Raw genomic sequence first — 26,614 nt, 5'->3', positions numbered from 1 at the left:
TCTCTTCTAATCAACCTGGGCAGAGATGCTATTAGACACCCTTAAGGGTCTGCTTTATTTTCCTTTATATCCCCAAATCACCTGTGGTTATATTTTTTATTATTATCATTATAGATGCCCTACTGCATGAACAGGCCTTTGGTCCAACAAGTCCACACCGATCCTCCATACAGTAACCCACCCAAACCCATTCCCCTACCCTATTACTCTACAATTACCCCTGACTAATGCACCTAACCTGCACATCCCTGACCACTACAGGCAATTTAGCATTGTAAATTCACCTAACCTGCACATCTTTGGTCTGTGGGAGTAAATTGGAGCACCTGGAAGAATCCCATGCAGATACAGGGAAAATGTGCAAACTCCACACAGACTGGATTCCCGAGGCTGGAATTGAACCTGGGTCCCTGGTGCTGTGAGGCAGCGGTGCTAACCACTGAGCCATAGATCATTTGTGGTTTATGAATGTATACATTATAAATATCAAAGTCTAACTGTGTCTCATGTGCATCATTTTTTTTCTAAATTTTGTCCATAAATTTAAGAAAATTTCTGAATCTTTTTCAATGTATAATTGTAGAATATTTAGCTTTGAGAACACTTCTAGAATCATAAAATCCCTACAGTGCAGATAGAAACAATTCAGCCCAAGTCTGCACTAACCCTCCAAAGAGCATCCTATCCAGACCTAGACCCCATATCCCCACATATGCCATTGCTAATCCATCAAGCCTGCACATTTCTGAACACCACAGGGCAATTTAACATGGTCAATATACTTAACATATACGTCTTCAGACTGTGGGAAGAAACCAGAGCACCCAGTGGAAATATGCGCAGAGCAGAGAGAATGTGCAAACTCACCATAGTCACTCGAGGCTGGAATTGAACCCCAGTTCATGCCAGGTAGCAATGCTAACCACTGAGCCACCGTGCTCCCAAGCATCAAGCTTCTAGTATTAAGCAAAAGTACCAAGTCATACCTTGCTTTTATCATAGTAAAGCCACAATCCATCTACTTTGTTTCCCATTGTACATAAGGTTTAGCTTCACAAAATATCAATAAACAATCGCATCCCAACACTTTGCCATTGATTTTTGTCATTAATTTCCAAAGTAACTCCAGTTACAATGTTCCGGCTTAAAAGAGTTCTGAGTTTAAAACCATCAGCTTTCGGCAACCATTCTCTGCTGTCAATATGAATTCAGATCCTTGTTTGTCAGAGATAGAAACGAAGCCATCTTTCTCTTTTTATTAAATTTACTAAATACAGCTTACAGCTCCTTTCACACACCAATCCCTTCAGTTCCTCCTTTATGGGTATTTTCTAATCAGCTTGTTCAGAAATATCTCTTTACACCTCTAGTGCAGGCTGGACTTGAACCTAGGTCTCTTGGCTCAGAGATAGGAACACTACCACTTTGTCATAATAGCCCCAGCACATTTATATTTACTCAGTCAGTCAATAATTAGGGAGGATATTCCTGGGAAGTTATTTGGGGGCAACTGAGAAATAAGAACGGAATTATTAGCTTTTTGGGATTGTATTATAAACCCCCTAATAGTTAGCAGGAATTTGAGAAACAAGTTTGTAACGAGATTTCAGCTTCTTAAACTGTAACAATAATCGGGCAATTTTAACTTTCCAAACTTAGACTGGGGCTGCCATAGTGTTAAGGGTTCAGATGGAGAAGAATTTCTTAAGTGTGTACAAGAAAATATTCTGATTCAGTATGTGGATATTCCTCCTAGAGAAGGTGCAAACCTTGATCTACTCTTGGGAAATAAGGGAGGGCAGGTGACTGAGGTGTCAGTGGGGAGCACTCTGGGTCCAGTGGCCATAATTTTGTTAGTTTTAAAATAATGGTGGAAAAGGATAGACCGTATCTAAAAGTTAAAGTTCTAAATTGGAGGAAGGCTAATTTTGAAGGTATTAGGCAAGAACATAGGGTGGCATGGTGGCTCAGTGGTGAGCACCACTGCCTCACAGCACCAGAGTCCCAGGTTCAATTCCAGCCTTGGGTGACTGTCTGTGTGGAGTTTGCACATTCTCCCATGTCTGTGTGAGTTTCCTCCAGGTGTTCCAGTTTCCTCCCACAATCCAAAGATGTGCAGGCAAGGTGAATTGGCCATGCTAAGTTGCCTATGATGTTCGGTGCATTAGTCAGAGGGAAATATGTCTAGGTGGATTACTCTTCAGCGGGTCGGTGTGGACTTGTTGGACTGAAGGGCCTGTTTGCACACTGCAGGGAATCTAAAGTAAACTTTCAAAAACTGATTGGAAGCAGATGTTCATGACCAACAAAGAATGCCTGGAAAATGGGAAGCCTTCAAAAATGAGATAATGAGTGTCCAGAGACAGTATATTGAAAGGAAAGGCTGGTAGGTGTAGGGAATGCTGGATGACTACAGAAATTGAGGTTTTGGTTAAGAAAAAGGAGGAAGCATATGTCAGGTTTAGACAGGATCGATCAAGTGAATCCTTAGTTGAGTATAAAGGTGATAGGAGAATACTTAAGAGGGAAATCGGGAGAGCAGAAAGGGGACATGAGATAGCTTTGGCAAATAGTGTTAAGGAGAATCCAAAGGGTGTTAATACATATATTAAGGACAAAGGGTAATTAGGGAGAGAATAGGTCCCCTCAAAGATCAGCAAGGCAGCCTGTGTATGCAGCCGCAGGAGATGGGAAAGATACTAAACCAGTATTTTGCATCAGTGTTTATTGTGGAAAAGGACATGGAAGATATAGAATGTAGAGAAATAGATAGTGATGTCTTGAAAAATGTCCAGATTACAGAGGTGGTGATGCTGGATGTCTTGACATGCATAGAAGTGGATAAATCCCCAGGACCTGATCAGGTGTACCCGAGAACTCTGTGGGAAGTGATTCCTGGTCCCCTTGCTGAGGTATTTGTATCATCGATAGTCGTAGGTGAGGTGCGGATGACTGGAGGTTGACTAACATGGTGCCATTATTTAAGAAAGCTGGTAAGAAAAAGCCAGGGAACTATAAATCGGTGAGCCTGCCTTTAGTGGTAGGCAAGTTATTGGAGGAACTCCTGAGGGACAGGTTACATGTATTGGGAAAGGCAAGGACTGATTAGGGATAGTCAGCATGGATTTGTGTGTGAGAAATCATATCTCTCAAAGTTGATTGTGTTTTTTGAAGAAATAATAAAGAGGATTGATGAGGGCAGAGCGGTGGACGTGATCTATGTGGACGTCAGTAAGGCATTTGATGGCAAGGTTTCTCATAAGACACTGTTTAGCAAAGTTAGATCTCATCGAATACAGGGAGAACTAGCCATTTAGATACAGAACTGACTGAAAAGTAGAAGACAGAGGGCGGTGGTGGAGGGTTGCTTTTCAGACTGGAGGCCTGCCACAAGGATCAGTCCACTACTTTTTGACATTTACATTCACATCCAAATCTTTTACATAAGAGGTATAGTTAGTAAGTTTGCTGATGACACCAAAATTGGAGGTGCAGAGGACAGCAAAGAAGCTTACCTCAGATTACAATGGGATCTTGATCAGCTAATGGGCTGAAGAGTGGCAGATAGAGTTTAATTTACATGTGAGATGTTGCATTTTGGAAAAGCAAATCAGAACAGGATGTATACACTTAATGGCAAGGTCCTCTGGAGTGTTGCTGAACAAAGAGAGTACAGCTTCATAGCTCCTTGAAAGTAGAGTTGCAGCTAGATAGGATAGTGAAGAAGGCACTTGGTATGCTTTCCTTTATTGGTCAGAGTATTGAGTACAGGATTTGGGAGATCATGTTGTAACTGTACAGGACATTAGTTAGACCACTTTTGGAATATTGCATGCAATTCTGGTTGTCTTCCTATTGGAAGGATGTTGTGAAACTTGAAAGGGCTCAGAGGAGATTTACAAGGATGTTGCTAGGGCTGGAGGATTTTAGCTATAGGGAGAGATTGAATAGGCTGGGGTTGTTTTCCCTGGAGCATTGGAGGCTGAGGGATGACTTTAAAGAGGTTTATAAAATCATGAGGGGCATGGATAGGATAAACGGACAAGGTCTTTTCCCTTGGGTATGTGAGTCCAGAACTGGAGGGCATAGGTTCAGGGTAAAAGGGGAAAGATCTAAAAGGGACCTAAGTGGCAACCTTTGTATGCAGAGGGTGGTGCATGTATGGAGCTGCCAGAGGAAGTGGTAGAGCATTTAAAAGGCATCTGGATGGGTAAATGAATAGGAAGCATTTCGAGGGGTATGGGCGAAGTGCTGGCAAATGGGACTAGATTATGTTCGGATATCTGGTCAACATGGGCTAGTTGAACTGAAGGGTCTGTTTCCATGCTGTATATCTCTATGACTGTATGACTCTGATTAATTACTTAAATCCGATCCAAATGGTTGCCTGCCCCTTCAACACTCCATATTCCACGGTCAACATCTCTGTCTGGGGCTTGCTGCATTGATCCAGTGAAACTCAGCACAAGCTAGAAGAAGAATTCCTCATTTTCTGCTTGGGAACCTTGCAAACTTCTGGACTCAGTGTCAACTTCAAAAATTTTAGGGCTCCCTTACCCTCACCCCAACTGCACACACCAGGCCTTGTCATCTCATGGTCTTTTCCCACAGCCAACCCATTGTCTTCCAAAATGTAACTCACTTTCTTTCTGCGAATGCTGCCAGACCTGCTGATCTTTTCCAGCAATTTTTACTTTCTTTGTTGTACTTGCATCCAATAACCTGCTTCACATCTGTTGTATTAACATTTGAGTGTTATAAATGGTTTTCAGTAGCATCTGACCTCAGTATTCTGGCCTGTCTAACCAGGTCAGTACAGTTTATTACCAGGCAAAATGAACAGATTAAATGGACAAGTCCATTTAGTGATTTTACCTTAAAGAGACAATCAAAAACATTATTTAAAACATCACATGTTTGATATCACTTTCAACATTGAGTGATAGCTACTAGTTTGTTTCATTATGAATTTCTGGTAAGCATATACTTATCTTTTAGACTTAATTGTATTGGAATGGATAAGCCCTGAGGAATGATTATATGTGGCACGTGTCCTGATTCTGCATAAAGTTGAGAGGAAATTAATCAGGTGAATGGGTATGAACTGAGGTTAGTTATCTAAGCTTTATACGGATGGTATGTTATAATAATTGCATATGACTTAGTGGCTGTTGGTTCTCTAAATTACTTCAAGTAAAAGTGTTATTGCTATGATGAGTCATAAAATTTTACAGCACAGAAATAAATTTGACCAATTATGCCTACTCTCTGAAGAAATTCCAAAAATGCATGCATATTGTAATTAAGTGTCTAAGTGAGTGGCTGAGGTACCAACCCTAATACCAGTCACTGATTCATTACACCAGAAATAAATCAGCTGCTTTCAGTTCAAAGACATTTCTGGTTTAAAATAAAACAGGCATTTGAATGGCTTTACAAAAATTTCTGGCATTGCAGCTATTAGTTCCTTTTGGATATCAATAAACATTTATATTGAATACATCATCATGTGTTATAGAGTCATAGAGATGTACAGCATGGAAACAGACCCTTCGTTCCAATCTGTCCATGCTGACCCAGATATCCCAACCCAATCTAGCCCCACCTGCCAGCACCCGGCCCATATCCCTCCAAACCCTTCCTATTCAAATACCCATCCAAATGCCTCTTAAATGTTGCAATTGTACCAGCCTCCACCACATCCTCTGGCAGCTCATTCCATACACGGACCACCCTCTACGTGAAAAAGTTGCCCCTTAGGTTTCTTTTATATCTTTCCCCTCTCACCCTAAACCTATGCCCTCTCATTCTGGACTCCCCGACCCCAGGGAAAAGACTTTGTCAACTTATCCTATCCTTGCCCCTCATAATTTTGTAAACCTCTATAAGGTCACCCCTCAGCCTCCGACGCTCCAGGGAAAACAGCCCCACCCTGTTCAGCCTCTCCCTCTAGCTCAGATCCTCCAACCCTGGCAACATCTTTGTAAATCTTTTCTGAACTCTTTCAAGTTTCACAACAGCTTTCCGATAGGAAGGAGACCAGAATTGCATGCAATATTCCAACAGTGGTCTAACCAATGTCCTGTACAGCTGCAACATGACCTCCCAACTCCTGTACTCAAAACTCTGACCAATAAAGGAAAGCATACCAAACGCATTCTTCACTGTCCTATCTACCTGCGACTCCACTTTCAAGGAGCTATGAACCTGCATTCCAAGGTCTCTTTGTTCAGCAACACTCCCCACGACCTTACCAGTCTGAAAAACAACCCTCCACCACCACCCTCTGTCTTGTACCTTTGAGCCAGTTCTGTATCCAAATGGCTAGTTCTCCATGTATTCCATGAGATCTAACCTTGCTAATCAGTCTCCCAAGGGGAACCTTGTCGAATGCCTTACTGAAGTCCATATAGATCACATCTACTGCTCTGCCCTCATCAATCTTCTTGTTACTTCTTCAAAAAACTCAATCAATTTTGTGAGACATGATTTCCCATGCACAAAGCGATATTGACTATCCCGAATCAGTCCTTGCCTTTCAAAATACATGTACATCCTGTCCCTCAGGATTCCCTCTAACAACTTGCCCACCGCCGAGGTCAGGCTCACTGGTCTATAGTTCCCTGGCTTGTCTTTACCACCCTTCTAAAACAGTGGCACCACGTTTGCCAACCTCCAGTCTTCCGGCACCTCACCTGTGACTATCGATGATACAAATATCTTAGCACGAGGCCCAGCAATCTCTAGCTTCCCACAGAGTTCTCAGGTACACCTGATCAGGTCCAGGGGATTTATCCACCTTTAACCGTTTCAAGACATCCAGCACTTCCTCCTCTGTAATCTTGACATTTTGCAAGATGTCACCATCTATTTCCCTACAGTCTATATCTTCCATATCCTTTTCCACAGTAAATACTAATACAAAATATTCATTTAGTATCTCCCCCATTTTCTGTGGCTCCACACAAAGGCTGCCTTACTGATCTTTGAGGGTGGGGGGTACCTACTAGAGATGGTGCAAAACTTGACCTAGTCTTGGGAAATAAGGCAGGGCAGGTGAGTGAGGTGTCAGTGGGGGAGCACTTTGGGGCCAGCGACCGTAATTCTATTCATTTTAAAATAGTGATGGAAAATGATAGACCAGATCTAAAAGTTGAAGTTCTAAATTGGAGAAAGGCCAATTTTGACGGTATTAGGCAATATCTTTCGAAAGTTGATTGGAGGCAGATGTTCGCAGGTAAAGGAATGGCTGGAAAATGGGAAGCCTTCAGAAATGAGATTACAAGAATCCAGAGAAAGTATATTCCTGCCAAGGTGAAAGGGAAGGCTGGAAGGTATAGGGAATGCTGCATAACTAAAAAATTGAGGATTTGGTTAAGACAAAGGAGGAAGCATATGTCCGGTATAGACAGGATGGATTGAGTGAATCCTTAGAAGAGTATAAAGAAAGTAGGAGTATACTTAAGAGGGAAATCAGGAGGGCAAAAAGGGGACATGAGATAGCTTTGGCAAATAGAATTAAGGAGAGTCCAAAGGGTTTTTACAAATATATTAAGGACAAAAAGGTAACTGGGGAGAGAATATAACCTGATCTTCTACCCCAAAAGAGATTCCAATGATGCAAAAATGAGAATCCTTCTCCCATACACCAGCTCCTCAGCCATGCATTCATATGCTCCATCCTCCTATTCCTGTCCTCATTAGCTCGTAGCACTGGGAGTAATCCCGATATTACTACCCTTGAGGACCTCCTTTTTAAATTTCTGCCTAACTCTCTGTAATCTCACTTCAGAATCTTCTCCCTTTTAAAACTGCTGTTGTTTTGCCTTCTTTTTTCCCAAAGTTCCAAAACAATGCAACAGCAAATGAAACAGTAATTGCTGCTCCTGGAATTCAAGGAAATCCCATCCAGCACCTAAAATACCTCAAAAAAAAGGAGCAGCTCTTACAGCCAGAAATGTTTCCTGCCCTCCATCTTGGATTACCCAGAATTATCATTATTTTGGTCATGAACTTATTTTTTTTATGAATATTCCACAGTCTGGTTTCAGAATCAACCTGTGCAGTACATTGTACAGAATATCACTCTTCTGAGAGCCAGAGAGGATAATTTAAGCTCTATTAAATTGACCTCGATAAGCCTCATAAACTATTCGTGATTTGCATGATTTTCCATTACAAATAACCTTAAAGCAAACAGACCCTTTTATATGTCCAGACTAAGAAATTTGTCATTGAACAAAATACTTTCAAGATAAAGATTTGAATTTTTGCCTAATCTCGTAGTTTGCTAGGATTTTACCTTGATCGACCATTTTTGTAGAAATAGCCTGTTTAAGTGAAGCAAACATTTTTGGCTCTTTCTCTCAGCCTGGAATTACAAAATCTGCCTGCCAGCTGCTTGGATTATATTGCTAGATCCTTAACTCCTTTACGCATATATGATATTCACTTTCTGCTAAAGGTTTTGAGTGCATCCCTAAACTTTCAACAGTCTTGAATTCTGAAATACGGTTTATTTTCCTTATTTAGGAATGTGTTGAAGTTAGGATCTGGATGTGGAGGGTGATAAAATCTTGAATACAATTTGCCACTTATCAAATTCTAATTTGTCTGTTAAGCTTAGAGCGCTAATCGAAGTATGCATCTCACTTTGAAAGACAAAAGAAACGTCAGGTATATATTGCTAGTGTAGCAGCAATAATATTTGCCCTTATTAATTCTCAGTAATCAGTATCAATCATCCCACATCTGCACCTCCATCTCCTTAGTAGTTACCCACCGAGCTATTATTCTCCTAGAAGATATAATATTCCCTAGAGATTGTTGAAAACAAAACAATGATAGATAAAATTGCCTGAATTTTGTTTTTGGCAATGCATGTGTAGAACCAACTAACTGTTATGTTTAGACTTGTCCATAGGTTTTCTATAGGATTTTGTACTGGAAGTTGTTTTGGTTACAAAGGCATTGTAGCACAGCTGAAAATTCTGAGGAAACTTTGGGACTGTACATTCTCTTAAACAATCAGATTAAAATACTGTGAATGCACCAGCCTGAGTTTAAACCAGGAACTGTCAATTTTTGTTGTTAATTCAAGGTCAATGCAAGCATGGAAAGTGAATAAAGAGAGGGAAAGAAAGATGCATTAAACAAGCACAATTCAGAATGAGTTCTTTATTAAAACTGCTTTTCTAATGTCCATTAATAATTAAAATCTGCATGCATGAGATTCTACACGTCTAAACGTAAATTTCTATGCCAACACACCTTTTTGGTAATAATTATTGAGCTGTTAAATTATTAGTTATGTTAAAATGAATGGGTGGCACGGTGTCACAGTGGTTAGCACTGCTGCCTCACAGCACCAGAGAATTCCTGTCTCGGGCAACTGTCTGTGTGGAGTTTGCACATTTTCCCCATGTCTGCATGGGTTTCCTCTGGGTGCTCCGGTTTCCTCCCACAATCCAAAAATGTGCAGGTTAGGTGAATTGGCCATGTTAAATTGCCTGTAGTGTTAAGTGAAGGGTTAAATGTAGGGGTCTGGGTGGGTTGCTCTTTGGAGGGTCGATGTGGACTTGTTGGGCCGAAGGGCCTATTTCCACACTGTAAGTAATCTAATCTAATCTAAATAAAAAGCCCAAACATGTTCTGATGATGTTAACCCCAGTAACTTCAGACTGTTTCAATAAGAAGTCTCTCCAAGAGTTATTGTTCTTATAAAACCAATGTAGGAACAGGCAACCTCAACAGCAAATCTTGATTTCTGCATTGACTGTGCTATTTTGCGATTAGTCACTTGCTATTTTCTACTTAATTATGGTGTACATAATTAACCCCTCATTTACTCACCAGAAAATCTAGACCATTGTATTTATGATGGTCTTGTGAAGAACAGGTTTACTTTTCTTAAGTATCAGTCTTTAAAGTATTATTTGTAGTCAAGCTTTTCATGACTTTGACTTTTAGCCTGTGGCCTTTATGTAACTTTATTTTTTTCAAAATTGACAGTTATATCTCCTCTCTCCAAACTCTGCTTTATTTTAGACTAGATTCCCTACAGTATGGAAACAGGCCCTTCAGCCCAACAAGTCCAGACCGACCCTTCGAAGAGTAACCCACACAGACCCAGTCCCCTACCCTATATTTATCCCTGACTACTGCACCTAACACTATGGGCAATTTAGCATGGCCAGTTCACCTGACCTGCACGTCTTTGGATTGTGGGAGGAAACCGAAGGAAACCCACGCAGACACTGGGAGAATGTGCAAACTCCACACAGACAGTTGCCCAAGGTGGGAATCGAACCTGGGTCCTTGGCGCTATGAAGTAACAGTGTTAACCACTGAGCCACTGTGCCACCCCTTCATTTCCATGACAACCACACATTTCTCAATTTCTATCTCCCACATACCTTTTAGAATCACAGAATCCTATAGCATAGAAAATGGCTGTGTTGCCATTTGAAAGGGTTGTCCAACTTAGTTTCAAATTTTGTGTTTTGCTTAATAATTCTGCACATCAGGTTGCGTTAAGTAGATGTGCAAATCACTTTTCATGGGCTTGAATTTTATGGATTATCATGGCCCAGGCACTCACCTTTCTCCCCACTTTTCAGCCCAATTCTCTGTGCTCATATTTTCAGCGAAAAGTGGTGGGATAGGTTCCCTTGATGGTTGCCACATGTTGAATTAACACCACATGCAGCATTAATCACTTTGAAGTGAAACTTGCCTCTTTCTCAGGAGAAAGTCCTGCCTTGGAAAACTTTCAGAAAAGCAGACTAATGGCCAGCTGTGCAACCGCAACATTGTCACCAAGAGCTGATGCTGGGAATACAAACAGTCCCAAATGTTAAGGAGCCTGGCAAGTATGAGGATCAGGGATCTTGGTAAGAGGAGTGAGTGGAGAGATGTAGGGAGGGTGGATTAAGTAGAATTAGATATCCTGTGGGGTGTACCTCTGATCAGTCTAATGCACCCACTAATGTAGTTGCCACTTCCCCATGGCATGGATATAACATTGGTGTCGAAGCAATGAAGCTTTTAAGTGACTATTAATTCCATGAAAGTCCATCTGTTCCCACCCTGTAAAATTTCAGATGGGTTGCACAGCTAGATGCTGCTGACTTCAAATCCCACCTGCAAGCAAGCATAAACCTCAGCCTGTTATTTCTATGGAATTGGATTACACCTCCCTTTAAGCAATGTTTTCTATGTTGTCACATATGTCATCTGCAGACTATTGTGCTCCATATTCCCAAATCAAAGTTGTTTGTACACAAAAAGAACAGCGCTCATGGTATCATGAATCCCACTGCAAACTTGTCTCCAGTCAACTCATCTGCTCATGAGTAAAGTTCTACCTAGCCGTGAGCCAGTTATGTAACTAAATTGTTACTGTCCCATTAATTTCTGGGTTATAGTTCCTTGAAGAATCCATTCCTTGAACAGTTGCTAGTCCCTTTGCTTCGTTCAAAGTTCTCATATAAGAATTCGTTTGGACTTTAACAATGGTTTCTACAACTGACATTTGGTGACCAGCCTGTATTTACTAAGTTCAAATCCCTCCCTTTTTAGAACAGTGTATAATATTTAGTGCCTTTCAGACCTTTGATATCACTACCAGATTTAATGAGATTGGAAGATTGTGGCTAGAGCTTTTCAGTTTCCATAATTCCTCTCCAGAAATGAATTTCACCTGGACTGGGTGACTTGTTTTGTGTACTCCCAACCTTTATACCTTTTTTAATTTATTTTTATGCCATCTGCCTTCTCTTTAGTAAAACAATGGAATGATTCATTTAATACCTCAGACAAGCCTTTTGTATCCAAAAGAGGATTCCCTTGTTTGTCCCTAACTGACCATTATGTATAATGGTAGACAGAGGATCTCACCTCTGCCATCATCTTTCTTCTGGAACTATCTGGGATGCCATAGGTAGATTTATTGCCATCAGTCCTCCTTGCTGCAATAAGTATAACCCATTGATTAGCTCAATCATAATGAACAGTGAATAGTTTGATTGCATATTACTTATAGCTACTTACATTACATCTCAAACACATGATTGTGTCTTGTTAAAATATTTGGCTCAGTTTAAGTTTAAATACACATTAACTACATACTGTTAACACTGAGACCAGTCATTAAAACATGGATTTCATGCAGAACTTTTAGGATACACATCAAATACTGGTTGGCTTCTCCCACAAACAGTCCTTTATAAGCAAAGCTTACCATGTGATGTCAGTTAACTATTTTGGGTACTAATTACATTATATAATAGACGGTACCATTCTTTAATGTAACCTTTCATAGAAGATTTATGAGCTTATATATATGTGACCATCACTGAATAGGCCAATTCCTTACTACCTTGAGAATCATTGAAGTCAGCCAAATTGCTGTTGGTGTGAAGTCAAACGTAGGCTAGACCAGGTAAGGATGTTATGTTTTCTTCTCTAAAGAACATTAATATGTCAAATGTGTTTTAAATGCAATCAGTGATAGTTACGTGACCATCATTAGCTTAGCTTTTTATTCCAGATTTTTAAAAATTTAATTCAGATGTCACCACCTATCATGGAGCATTGGAGGTTGAGGGATGATCTTAGAGGTTTATAAAATCATTAGGGGCATCAATAGGTTGAATAGCCAAGGTCTTTTCCCCAAGCTGGGCGAGTCCAAAACTAGAGAGCATAAGTTTAAGGTGAGAGGGGAAGGCTTTAAAGGGACATAAGGGACAACTTTTTCACGGAGAGGGTGGTACATGTAAGTAATGAGCTGCCAGAGGAAGTGGTAGAGGCTAGTACAATTACAACAATTAAAAGGCATCCGGCTGGGTATATGAATAGGACCAAATGCTGGCAAATAGGACTAGATTAATTTAGGATATCTGGTCACCATGGATGAGTTGGATTGAAGGGTTTGTTATCATGCTGTACAGCTGTATGACTGTATGGGAACTCTGGTCCCCAGAATATTCAACTGAGGTTCTGGATTAGTGGTGCAGTGATATTACCACTACATCATCCCTTATGTTGCTTACTCACTTTTTCACATTCCCTCTTTGTTCTTTGATGCTTTCTGGATTTTCCTATACTCTCTGTATTCTGTCTGGTTTTCAGTTGTGTTCTGGCATGTGTTATAAAGCTCCTGTTTTGTATCATCATCTTTTCTGTTAATTGAAATATTCATGTTTTGTACTTTCAGCCACTGCCCAATATCTTCTTCTTTTTTCTCCTAATTTTAAGTAGACTGTGACCAGCAATGTTTGAATCCTCTTCCTGTCCACATTTAAGCGATATTCCCAATAGAGCCATGATCTAGTAATCCTTCCTATATTCTCATTCTTTTGTCCTTTGGCTTATGTTTTTTCCCCAGTTCTATGCTGACATAAAACATAGGGAAAAGGAACAGGTCTAGACTACGTGGCTGTTTAGCTTGTTCCACCTTTCAACAGAGTTATGGCATATCTTTCACACTGAATCCCCGAATTTGCAATTTAGTACCCAAAGGATATTGACATCTGTATGCTCAGCAACTTGACCTTTCGAGGGTGTAATTGGAGGATACCAAATGTTCACAGCCCTTTAAAAGTGAAGAAATCTTGGTTCTAACCAGCCGACTTCTTATTCTGAAGCTATGCCTTGGAGTTCTAGATTCTCCAGCAAGAGGGAAGATTTCAGCTATATGTGCCTCTCAAGTGCTATAAAAAACTTACATGATTCACTTTGATTAGCTCTCATTCTTGTAAATTCCAGGAAATATAAACCAAATCCACTTAATTTCTTGTTAAAGGACAATTATTTCTTCCCAGACACCAGTACAGTGCACCTTTATTGCACAATATATTGTGTTAATATGGATTTCTTAGTTAAAGAGAGCAAATTGTATTTGGTACTCCAGGTCACACCACTCCCCTGCAAAGTAATTGTAATAACTCTTTGTTTTTGTACTTCAATCCTTTTGAATTAGAACTAGCTTTATCAAATAAATACAGTGAAAAGTATGCAAGTTGCTTATTGCACCATTTTAGGTACAAAGGTCTCGAGGTACAGCTTTTTCAGTTAGTGTTCTTGAAAAAATAGAGAAGTAAAAAAAAAGTCAAACATTGCAGATTTAGGGATAAATTACAAAATGGAGAAAACAAAGTACAGAGAAATGGACTTCCAACCCAGTCTATATTGATATGTAGTCTCCTGTCCGCACTGGGCTCTGATCCAAACAGCGCCTGGCTTCACCCCAGGGTTCACAAGGCCGGGAGATCACTCTGGCATCATCTCAAGACCAGAAGTCTACACCAAGACCATGCCAGCCGAGAGACTGCCATGTAATACCCTCGATGACCACCATGCTGATCTGTTAGAAAATTGCCATGCTGGGCCAAGAGGACACCACGCTAGACCGAATGTATGCCGGGCCAGCCTGAGAGAATGCTCTACTGAGCTATCAAATTGCCAAGCTGGACCAAGAGACCACCATGCTGGGCCAAGAGGCCACCTCGCTGGGTTTGTGCTGAGGCTAGGAGTTCTAAGACCAAGAGTTCTTAGGTAGCCAGGTCGGTGGCCGCGAGGTTAGAGTTCGAGAACTCCAAGGCTGCAAGTTCAGAGGCTGGGAGTTCCGAGGCCACGAGGTTGGAGGCTGCAAGTCCCGAGACTGGGAGGTGCAAAGTTGGGAGATCCAAGGCCAACAAGGGAGAATAGTTGGATAAAGAGGTAAAATAGAAATAAAAGAGAAACAAACAGAATATGAACAGATGGAGCGGATAAGCTCCAGTTGAAGTGTCCTACTCCATTGCCATCTTGTGGACAAGTAAGAAAAGCTGCCATTTGCCTTCCTAATTGCTTGCTATACCATATGCCACTTTTTTGTGAATCACTTAAAAGGACATGCTGAACCGTCTAAATGCAAACATGTTCAGTCTGGCCATTTCAAAATAATTCTGTTCTTTTATTTTCCTTACACCTAACCTGTCCACATCCCTCTGAAAAAATTTTGCATCTTGCTCATCACATATGTTGTCAGCAAACTTGGAAATGTTACACTCTAACCCCACAACTAAGTCATTAATGTGGACTGTAAATAGTTGAGGCTTAAGCATATCATTAGTAATTGCCTACCAACCATAAAATGTTGCATTTATTCCAACTCGCTGTTTTCTAACCATTAACCGATCCTCCACCTACTATCCCAACTCCATGAGTCCTAATTTTACATAACGACTTATTGCATAATACCTCATGAAATACTTTTGAAAATCCAAAAAAACCACATCCACTGATTTCCCCTTAACTATGCCCTTAAAAACACCACCTGACAGCTCTATTTCCCTTTCACAAACTATCATTGATTTTGTGTGTTCATACTTTTCTAATACCTTGTTCCCATGTCTGAATAAAAGATTTTAGAATTTTGCCTACTTTTACATCAACCCCAAAGTTTTTTTATATAGATATTTTTATTAGAAATTTAACATTTTTACAAGTTTACAAAAATAAACAAAACTCTCAAATACAAACATTGATATACAATTAAATCAAATATACAATAGCCAAAATTTAACAAAAAAAAACCGAAAAAGAAAAAAAAAACAAAGCTCAACTTGCTACTAATCTAACCTACAACTAACCAGAGTGTATATTTAAGTCTCTTACATGCTCAGAATGTGTTAATATCAAATGTAATAAAACCCGTATTCGTGCGGGATTCCTCTCCTAAGGGGCCCCGGACCAGCCAGATTTGTAATCTCAATTAAATAAAAGCCCTTGTTAGGATAGCCGAAATATCTATATTTATGTAATTCAAGCAGGGCTGCCATATTTTATAAAATAATTCGGTCTTTCGGTGCACCATATTTGTAAGGAAGTCAAGGGGAATTCCATAATTAATCTGTACCAATTTGAAAGTCCAGGGGGGCCCTCAGCCACCCAGTTCACCAAAATATTTTTCCTTGCACAGAAAGAGAGAATAGAAAATAGTCTCTTCCCATACATGTCCAGGGAGGGAAAGTTCGAAAAGCCCAAAAGGAGAGATACAGGGTCCACTTTAATTTCCGTTCCTAAAATTTCTGTCAGGGTACTTGCTACTTTAGTCCAATATCTACGGATCTTATGACAGGTCCATAGGCAATGTACAAGAGTGCCCACCTTTATTTTGCATTTGGGACACATTGGAGATGCTCCTGCCTTAAATTTTGCCAATCGAACCGGTGCTATATGGGCCCTATGAAGTATCTTCAGCTGGATAGCCTGGGTTCTGTTACAGATGGTGATTCTTCTAGCATTTTCCCAAATATCATTCCACGTTTCTATAGAGATTTCTAGTCCCAAATCCTGATCCCATGTTTTAAGCAGATTGTCCACATCTCCCGATACTTCTTCATGTAGTAAATGATAAATAGTGCTGACGGAAGATACCCCCACTGGTCGTAGAACATTACATTCTCTATCTGATTTATAAAGACTATCTAATAACGTAGTCTTCTTCTGTATATAATCTTGAATTTGGAAGTATCGAAAGAGGTCTCCATTAGGTAATCCGAATTTCTGACGCAGCTGTTCAAAGGATATCAGGACCCCATCTTTAAATAGCTCCCCTAGACATGAGATACCCCTGGATCTCCAGAGTTTAAAAGTTGCATCTGTAAACCCCGGTTGGAATCCCCATGTTCCCACTATCGGTGCATAGGGGGAGGTTTTATGTGAATTACCCTCATTTTGCCGCATTATATTCCAAGCCTTAATTGTATTTAGCATTATAGGGTTTTTACAGTGATCTGTAATGATTTTCCTCTTGTCTGAAAATAAGAGGTTAATAAGTCGGTATTTTACTTGAGAAGCCTCGATGTCCAACCAGATTGATTGTGGATCAGACAAGACCCAATCAGCTATGTAACTTAATAGGGAACTTAACTGATATTTCCTAAAATCTGGGAAGTCCAGTCCTCCTGTTGTCTGTGGAAGCTGTAGCTTCTTCAGCTTAATGAGAGGCCGTCTATGATTCCAGATAAAGGAACCCAGCCAGCCATATAATTTACATAGAGCCATCCTCAGCAGCATCACCGGAAGCATTCTCATCGGATATAGGAGACGGGGCAGGACATTCATTTTAATTAGTGCTATTCTACCCAACCAGGAAATTGGAAGGTCTCCCCATCACTGGAGGTCCTGACTTATCCTTTCCAGTAAATGCACAAAATTAGCCTTATACAACAGACCAAATACTGGGGTAATAAAAATACCTAAATATAAGAAGCCCTCCAGGGACCAACGAAAGGGAAAAAGGGATCCGTCCACTAAGTGGGGTGTCATAGCAAGGCCATCCATTGGCATAGCATCCGATTTTGAAAAATTAATTTTATAGCCTGAGAATGCACTAAATGTATTAATAACTTGGATTAGGCGAGGTACGGACATCAGAGGATTACTGAGGAATAAAAGAACATCTGCATAAAGGGTAATTTTATGTTTACCTGTACCAATCCTCGGGGCCGTTATATTAGGATCAGCTCGTATAGCTTCTGATGGTGGTTCAATTATTAGCGTAAATAACAATGGCGAGAGAGGGCAGCCCTGACAGCAGCCCCTACCCACACTGAAGCTATTCGAACCTAATCCATTGGTAACCACAACTGCTTTGGGATCACTATACAATGTTGAGACCCATTTGGTAAACACCTGTCCAACGCCAAACCTTTCCTATGTGTAAAACAAATATGACCATTCAACCCTATCAAATGCCTTTTCCGCGTCTAATGAAACTACTACTCCTGGTATCTTTCCCTGATGACAGGCTTGAATCATATTCAAAGTCCTTCTAATATTATTGGATGATCTACGGCCTTTAATAAACCCCGTCTGATCCTCCTTTATAATATGTGGCAGTACCCTTTCTCAGTGCTAACGTTTTAGAAAGGATTTTAAAATCTACATTTAGCGAGGATATTGGTCTATATGACGTACAATCTTCTGGATCCTTTCCTTTTTTAAGGATAAGAGAGATATTTGCCTCTTTCAGCGAAGGCGGGAGACAGCCCTGACTATATGCATAGTTATACATGTCCATAAGTGGACCAGCCAATATTTCTGTAAATTCTTTATAGAATTCAGCTTGAAAACCATCTGGGCCCGGTGCCTTACCGCTCTGAAGTTGCCTAAGTGCATCAAGTATTTCTTGGACTGTTAGGGGAGCATTTAAGACCGATACCTGTTCCGGAGTTAGGCCCAGAAAGGTCAAATTTTTTTAAAATGACTGCATCCTCCTAGTCCTGTCTTCACAATCCTGCGATTTATATAACTCAGAATAAAATTCTCTAAAGATCGCATTAATCTTTTTATGATCATGAGTCAAAATACCTGTACTTGATAGACGTAATAGTCTGAGGAGCCTTCTTTTTCTTTGCAAGAAATGCTAAGTATCTACCCGGTTTGTCGCCATATTCATATAACCTTTGTTTTGCAATTATTATTTCCCTCTTAGCCGTTTGAATAAGCATAGTGTTTAGAGCTGTCCGAAGAGCCGTAATCCTTTGCAATTTAATAATAAAAGGTCAATCAGCGTATGCTGTTTCAGCTGCTTTTAAGCGAGCTTCGAGCAGACGCTGTTGTTCTCCCTTCAATTTTTTCTGGGTCGCTGAATAGGAGATGATCAAACCTCGCGTGTAAGCTTTGATGGTCTCCTACATCATTGATGGGTTGCTAGCCGTACCTGAAGTAATTTCTTAAAAAGTTTTAAATTCGTGAGAGAAGTACTTTACAAATTTACTGTCTTTCATTAGGAAGGGGTCCATACGCCAATGCTGAGGGAATGTTCCATTGTTCCTTGCCTTATATACAGCAGCGTGGTCGGAAATTGCTATACTACCTATTTTACAGGATGATATGGAATTTTAAAAAATCGAGGGGGCAAAAAACATATCAATTCTGGTATGGCATTTATGTGGATTGGAATAAAAAGAAAAATCTCTGCCCTGTGGATGAAGACATCTCCATACATCTACTAATCCTAATTCTTTGTTCAGATCCACCAATTGTCTAGATCTGGGAGATACTCCTACAGTACTCTTGAGAATCCTATCTATTTCCGGATCCATAATACAATTAAAGTCTCCCCCTATAATTATATGACGGCACCAAAAACCATCAATTTTGAAAAAGCTTCCGTTATAAATTTAAAGGGGTGTGCCGGGGGGCAGTATAAATTTAAAATCCCATATTCTTCTCCATGAGGGCTTTGATCAAAATATATCGTCCAGATTCGTCTTTTATCTGATTTAGGATTTTGAAAGGGAAATTCTTCCGAACAAGAATAACAACTCCCCTGCTTTTTGAGCTAAAAGAAGAAAAAAAGGCCTGATCAAATCCACCCTGTCGTAATTTCAAGTGTTCTTTATTCAACAGGTGTGTCTCCTGTAGGAGAGCTATATCGACTCTTTCTTTCTTAAGATTTGATAATATTTTCTTCCTTTTGACTGGCGAATTACTCCCCTTGGCATTACAGGTGCACCACTTAACCGACTGATCAACCATAATCATCTGGGCAAATCCGAGACCCCTCAGGAGGGGAAACCCTATCCAGAACATCCCGAGCATAGAGCATATAAAATTTACAAAAATAAAGGCTCTCTAATACACTCACAACAATATAATAAAAATCTATTTCTAAATAAAAAAAATATAAAACGTACCTAAGTGGAGATTTTCCCCCTTGTTCCCAGGGGGCGTCACTTCCTCTCCAAAAGTCCATCATATCCTCTCCCAACCAATGCCCCACCCTTGACCCAGGTGCTCCTCAATAAAATGAGGAGAATTCAGATATAATACAAAGCTAGAGTTAACAGTGAGCACCCTACCCCCACCCACACCAACACCTGGATATATTTGGTAATGTTAATATATAATAGTTATATATAAAATTACAACCTCAACAAATAATAATTAAATATAATAATACAAAATAACAAGGGAGAAACAACCCTGCTCCTAAAGACAGAGGTAAAATAGAATAAGGTAACCACCTGCCCCCACCAACATTAACCAAACCCCCCAGCCATATATATACACATACCCACATATATACATAAAGTAATAAAAGAAAACAACCCCAAGGGCGGGGGGGGGGGAGAAAATCAAATCCCTCTCCCCACCCCCCATGATAATATTAAACAGTAAAGTAAGAAAAAAGAAGAAAATAAGGGGGGATATAGACCAAAGTGGGGGGAAAGGCAAACCAACATCCATTATCTCTTACAGTTTATCGAAGAGAGTCCAAGAATTCCTTAGCCTTTTCTGGTGATCTGAAGTTATATACGGATCCTTCATGGTTAAAGCGTAGCGTCGCTGGGTAGCGTAAGGAGTACTGAATATTTAAGTCCCTTAAACGCTTATTCACCTCGTCGAATGCCTTCCTCTTTCAGACCAGAGCTGGGGAAAAGTCCTGGAATAACATGATCTTGGATCCTTTATAGATCATAGCTTGGGGGTCTTTTCCAAGTTTTCTAGAAGCTTCTAGGAGTATCTGCCTCTCCCTATAGCTCTGCAGCCGGAACAGGACCGGGCATGGGCGCTGGTTCGAGCCGGGCCCGCGTATTGCGACCCGGTAGGCCCATTCTACCCTCACCTGGCCTGATCTAGCTTCCAGATTTAAAAGCTGTGGCAGCCACTGCTCCAGGAATGCTGTAAGCTGGCCTTCCTCTTCCCGTTCGGGAAGGCCCAGCAAACAAATATTTTTTCGATGACCTCAATTATCGATGTCGTCAGTGTAATTCTCTAAGGTCCGGACTCGCTGTTCGAGAGTCCGGACCTGATCCACGGCCGATTGCGCTGTACTTTCGGAGGTCGCGGCCTTTAACTCCGCCCTCCGACTCGGCACTCGATTTCCTGGATGTCTTGGTCGTGTTTCTGCAGCACAGCCGAGAGTGAGTCCCATCGATTTCGGGCCTCCTCGATAAAGGCATCGATCTTCACGTCCAGTTTGGAGATCATCTCCACAAGGCTTGTTACTGTAGGTAAGTCCCCCCGGGCGGCTGTGGACGCCTCTGCTGCAGCTGAAGAGGGAGAGGGTGGGGGAGGGAGTCCTGCTTGCTGAGAGCTGCAGCCTCCCTTCCCTTTGGTCATTTTTACTAAATATTAGACTATTTAAATGTAATACTAAGCAACTAGTTAAATTTAACAGCTATTATGAATGATTTGGTGTGGTGAGGGTGGGTGACCCACTTTACCCAAGTCTTGGGAAGAGCACTATAGACTCAGACTTGCTGGGTCGCCACCATCTTGGATCCCCCAACCCCACAAGTTTATAACTTCCACACAGCAGGTCCTTGGAGCAATGATAATAGGGTCTGTTTAAACTTGGCGCTAATTTAAATGTCCCAGCTGAGTTCAGGGCTCCTTCCAGTGTAATTCTTGTCCAGTCCCTTTCCTTTCTGGCAGAAATGGGATCTGTTGAACGTAGGGGGTGAACCCATGCAATCAAGTCTCCCACACTATTTTTAAAGATCTCCAGAGTTGGCTCAACTCCAGGAAAATCCATTACTGAATTAGTGGTGCTGGAAGAGCACAGCAGTTCAGGCAGCATCCAACAAGCAGCGAAACTGACGTTTCAGGCAAAAGCCCTTCATCAGGAATAAAGGCAGTGAGCCTGAAGCATGGAGAGATAGCTAGAGGCTCATTGCCTTTATTCCTGATGAAGGGTTTTTGCCTGAAACGTCGATTTCGCTGCTTGTTGGATGCTGCCTGAACTGCTGTGCTCTTCCAGCACCACTAATCCAGTATTTGCTTTCCAGCATCTGCAGTCATTGTTTTTACCTCCAGGAAAATCCAGTCCAAATGCTACCAATGTAAGCGTAAAATGATGAGAAAGTTGCAATCTAATCTAATGAGAGAAGGTACAGGGAAATAATGTTGAAAAGATCCACCGGAAAAACTCAGCAGGTCTGGCAGCATCGATGGAGGGAAAGAACCTTTGTGTCCAGTGACCCTTCTTCAGAACAGATTTCCAGCATCCGCTGTTCTTTGTGGTTTTTTTTAAAAGATATGCAGCTTCATGTAAGTGAATTGATCTGTGAAATAGTTCCAGTATGTTTATTTTGCGAGACTTTTTTTTATTGTTGCTTCACCTGTAGAGGACACTATCTTTCTGTAATCACAATAGGCACAAACTCTCTCTGAAGCTTCTTCTTTCAATAATTTTCAGCGCCTGGTTAAAAGAGCAAATTGAGATTTCTTGAATCATTTTGCATAACATCTGGTGCATTTTTGAAAATTATCTCCTCCTCAGTAAACAGTTAGATTTATTTAATGCTATGTTCAATCTGTAAAAGGGAATTAGCTATGTTTGTGGATTTATAATGTTCTGTGTTGGTTATCACTACACTGGCCTATTCTAATGTATAATTAAAACTCTCACCAGTCTTAATTGGATTTCAGTCGGTATTTTGAAGACACTGGAATTTTAATGACTTTACTTGTGCCATGTTACTTTGTGAATACATTTTTAGTCTAATTAACAATAAACAGTGCATCTTAATGCATTTGTAGATTTCTCAAAAGTTAAAATTTCAGTGTATTTGACAGATCATTTGCATATTAATTTCTGATTTTTCCCTTCAGGTTATTTTCTGACCTTTCTGGCACCTGTGAACAATATTACTATAGTACAAGGACAGACTGCAACTTTGCACTGCAAAGTTGCAGGCAACCCAATTCCAAATATAAGATGGTTGAAAAATGATGCTCCAGTTTTTCAAGAAGCAAGACGGATCACGATAAGAAAAACAGAATATGGTTCTCGCCTTAGAATTCAAGACCTGGATACAACAGACACAGGCTATTACCAATGTGTCGCATCTAATGGCAATAAAACCATCACAGCTACTGGGGTGCTTTATGTGAAACTTGGTATGTACTTTTTAAATAATATACAATAAAATTATTTATATAAAAAATTCAGAAACAGTAGAATTTGATTAGCTGATGTAGTATGCATTCTTCTAGCATGAATTTCCAATCATATAAATGAGTAAATAGGAATTTCGCAGATTACACTGTTAATTGCTTTGTTGTTTAATTTTTGTTGAATATGTCTTAGTCTTCCATAGCAATACATCCTTTACAATGTCAGTATGATCAGCTGATACAGGAAGAGCTAATTCGAAGCTCTTCAACATACCTGCTTGTAACCCAACTGCTGAACTGGTCACACACCTGAAACCAAGAACTAAAATTGATTCCCTGTCTCCAACTATGCTCAGCTTCTCTAACTGAGGTCAACATGCAGAAGCTCACAGGACATCAGCAAATGCTACCTTTCTTTGTTCCCGTCGCTAAGTTAGCCAAGGTTTAGAGGAGCATTTGGTAAATGCTCTTAGCCTACAATGGTTAGAGCCACAGCGTGATCTTTTAACTAATTGATCAGTGATTTGAATATTTGAAAGATTATCATAGCCTAAAAGTAAATAATTTTAGCCTTTCTTTCTAAGATAACATTGAGATCCTCTGCTGTCAGAAGCAAAGTGCTTTAGTTCCTTGACTATACTTGTGTATTATTTTTGAATATAGTCTAATTTGTTAGACAGACTTGGAATGTATCACATCAAACTTGACAAAGCATCTTCCACACAGTAAACCAGCCTGATTCCTTGTGAAAAAACTAAATATTTTACGCATACCTAAAAATATAATGCTTAACTTCCAGTCACTTTGCTGTTCTTTGTATTAGAGAGACTGTTGTTAAATTGTAGCACTACCTACAGTTTGACAGTTAAAATTCAGTTTTCAGATTGCCTGAAGAACTAAAATGGCCCTTACCAGAATCATGAATGGTATTCTCTGTGACTATGTTGCATTATTCATCCATATTCTCTTGTTCTGTTGTTTAAAAGAAATTTGGATGAATAAATGAATAGGAAAGTTTTGGAAGGATATGGGCCAAGAGCAGGCAGGTGGGACTAGTTTAGTTTGGGATTATGTTCAGCATGGACTAGTTGAACTGAAGGGGTTTCCATTCTCATAGATCATAGAAGCCCTACAATGTGGAAACAGGCCATTTGGCCCAACAAGTCCACACAAACCCTCCGAAGAGTAACCCACCCAGACCCATTCCTCTACCCTATTACTCTATCTACATTAACCCCTGACTAATGCACCTAATGTACACCCTCAACACTTTGGGCAATTTAACATAGCCAATCCACCCAACATGCACATCTTTGTGATGGGGGACAAAACCAGAGGACCCAGAGGATACCCACGCAGACACGAGAGAACGTGCAAACACTACACAGACAGCCGACCGAGGCTTGAATTGAACCTTGGTCCCTGGCATGTGAGGCAGCAGTGCTAACCACTGAGCAACCGTACCACCCTAAACAACTATAATATTCAAAATAGAGGAAAATCATTATTAAAGGCTCCCTATCAGTAAGTCGAAAGTTGGGATGTTCTCCAATGATTGCACAGTATTTAGTCCCCTTCATAACACATAAAATGAAATGATCCATGTCCACATGCAACAAGATCTGATAATATCCAGATGATATGTGCTGCATAAGAAACTTGCCTTTAAGGACTCCCATGTGCTGTGTGTGTGAAATAATCCAATTCTGCCCATTAATTAGTGTGCCGTGCATCTGCAAGCTGCAGAATTCAGTTGGTTTGCTGTAATATCTATTTTATAACTTATATTTCCTTCCTTTTGCCAACCCTCCCAGTTGCCATCATCTCATAGCAACTGTGAAAGAAGTGGTAGATGGGAGGGTTTTGGGTAAGAGTGACAAGCGTTCAGCAGAACAGGGGTAGCAAGTCAATGAGGCAGTGAACTGGACAGAGGCAGCAGCTGTGCTGCTAGAAGGAGAAGTTTGGGTAGCAAGTGATCCATGGGTCACGTAGTCAATATCACTACTTTAACTACTGTGCGTTGCAGTGAAGGGCATACAGAAATTCTTTGGGTAAATATAAGGTTTTCCACTGACTGCAGAATCTGGACTATCATTCTACAGTTGAAGGGAATATCTTAGGGGATATCTGGAAGATGAATATTTTTGAGATAAAATATAAAATTGGCATTGATTACTAATTTGTCCAATATTTCAACACATCAGGTATCAACTTTGTTCTAATCTTTTTTTCTAGGTCAGTCTCCAACTCATAGTCCACATCACAGTTCACAGTAAGTAACACTGCTGATGCCTATTGCAAGAAACGTTTTGCAGATCTACAGACCATGTCAGAGCATATTATAGAATTTTTTTTGAGAACAAAAGAATTTTCTCCCCTTTTTATTTAGAATATTTCCAAAAAGTATTGTGATGTATAGATTGGGAATGTGGGCATGTGGAATGAAATCACATTATCTTTAAAAGTGGCACATTGCCAAGATGGTGCAAATCAGATTGCGAATTTATCATTACAAAGAATTCCAGATGCAGTAGGCTAGAATTCCTACATGCTGGTCTTCTGTTCCATCCTCAATATTTGTACATGTATTAGAAACTGTTTAGTACCATAATACAGTATAATATAGGTTTGCACCTAATTCTTTTATCCAAAATTATTCACTTTTAATATTATGGAAAATGTATTTTAAGGAAAAATTGTCCAAATAGTTTGAGGAAGTAACAAAATAGTTTGATTATTGACTTCTAGTTTTAATTTGAATGAACTCTAATTATAAGTTGGCTGCACTGGATTTATTTTCAATATACTCAATTGGCGTTGACACTTGTTAAAATGGAGATATAGTCTGACGTTGGGAATAGCATTTTTTGTGTGGTTGAGTGAACATGTTTTTCTCAGAGCAAAAATATTCTGAAAGAAATTCTTAAACCTTCAAAGTGTTAGGTTTATTCTTTCAATACAAAGACCTTGTCCAGTGCACTTGGTGCCCTCAAAGTGCAAAATGATATTTGGTGGTTTGATAGTTTTCAAATCTGGAAGCATGGCAACTGCAGTGAACTAAGGCTGAAACAAAGATTTTGCTTCATTCACATTTAATTCAGCTCTGCAAGGAAGGAAAAGATAACATGTATTCATACAACTTGCCAAAATTAACTTTATTATAAGAATACATTTTCAGTTTCTAGTTGAAATAGCGATACTTTGTGGTGTGAATTTATGACTCCTGAAACATGATTCATTTCCCCATTTATATTGAGCAATCGTTGAATGTGGCCGCCTGTATTTCCTAATTTTTCCATGTTTATACTTTGGGGTGGTTTTGGAGCTCTTGTGCATTAACACTGGAATGACACAAATGGAAATTCATGGAAATAATTTTTCATGAAGGTTGGGGAGGGACAAAATAAGAGAGATATTCTTAAGGAAGTGGAACTGGATTTTCCTGAAGGAAATGTAAAGCACAAACTATCCTAATTTTGCAAAACTGTCCATTAAAAGGCCTCTGACTGAGAGTGTGTGTATATGAGAGAGAGAGAGACAGACAGACAGACAGTCAAATCAAAATGGTAATAGAGATTGGCAAGTGGAAAGTTAGGCAGGCTTGAAGACTATCTGCCATTTAGTGGTATATCTTGGCACAGACATAATCATTACTATAACGCCCTCAAGTCCTCACTTTACTCCATGCCATTTTTTATCCTCTATTCCCCCTCTG

The 26,614-nt window shown here is 40.1% G+C and overlaps 1 protein-coding gene across 5 annotated transcripts in view; it reads left to right on the top strand.

Moving 5' to 3' along the window:
- Positions 1 to 26,614, top strand: part of ror2 (receptor tyrosine kinase-like orphan receptor 2) — a 358,843-nt gene that overhangs the window by 294,376 nt on the left and 37,853 nt on the right. For all 5 annotated transcript variants that reach the window (XM_072586857.1, XM_072586843.1, XM_072586839.1 and 2 more), the window contains 2 exons: positions 22,615 to 22,902; positions 25,135 to 25,171. In XM_072586857.1, coding sequence (XP_072442958.1) covers positions 22,615 to 22,902; positions 25,135 to 25,171 — 325 coding nt within the window. The remainder of the gene's footprint in view (positions 1 to 22,614; positions 22,903 to 25,134; positions 25,172 to 26,614) is intronic.

Source organism: Chiloscyllium punctatum, chromosome 2, assembly GCF_047496795.1.
Source record: "Chiloscyllium punctatum isolate Juve2018m chromosome 2, sChiPun1.3, whole genome shotgun sequence".
NCBI classification, from domain to species: domain Eukaryota; kingdom Metazoa; phylum Chordata; class Chondrichthyes; order Orectolobiformes; family Hemiscylliidae; genus Chiloscyllium; species Chiloscyllium punctatum.
This window is presented reverse-complemented; position numbering and strand designations above follow the sequence as displayed.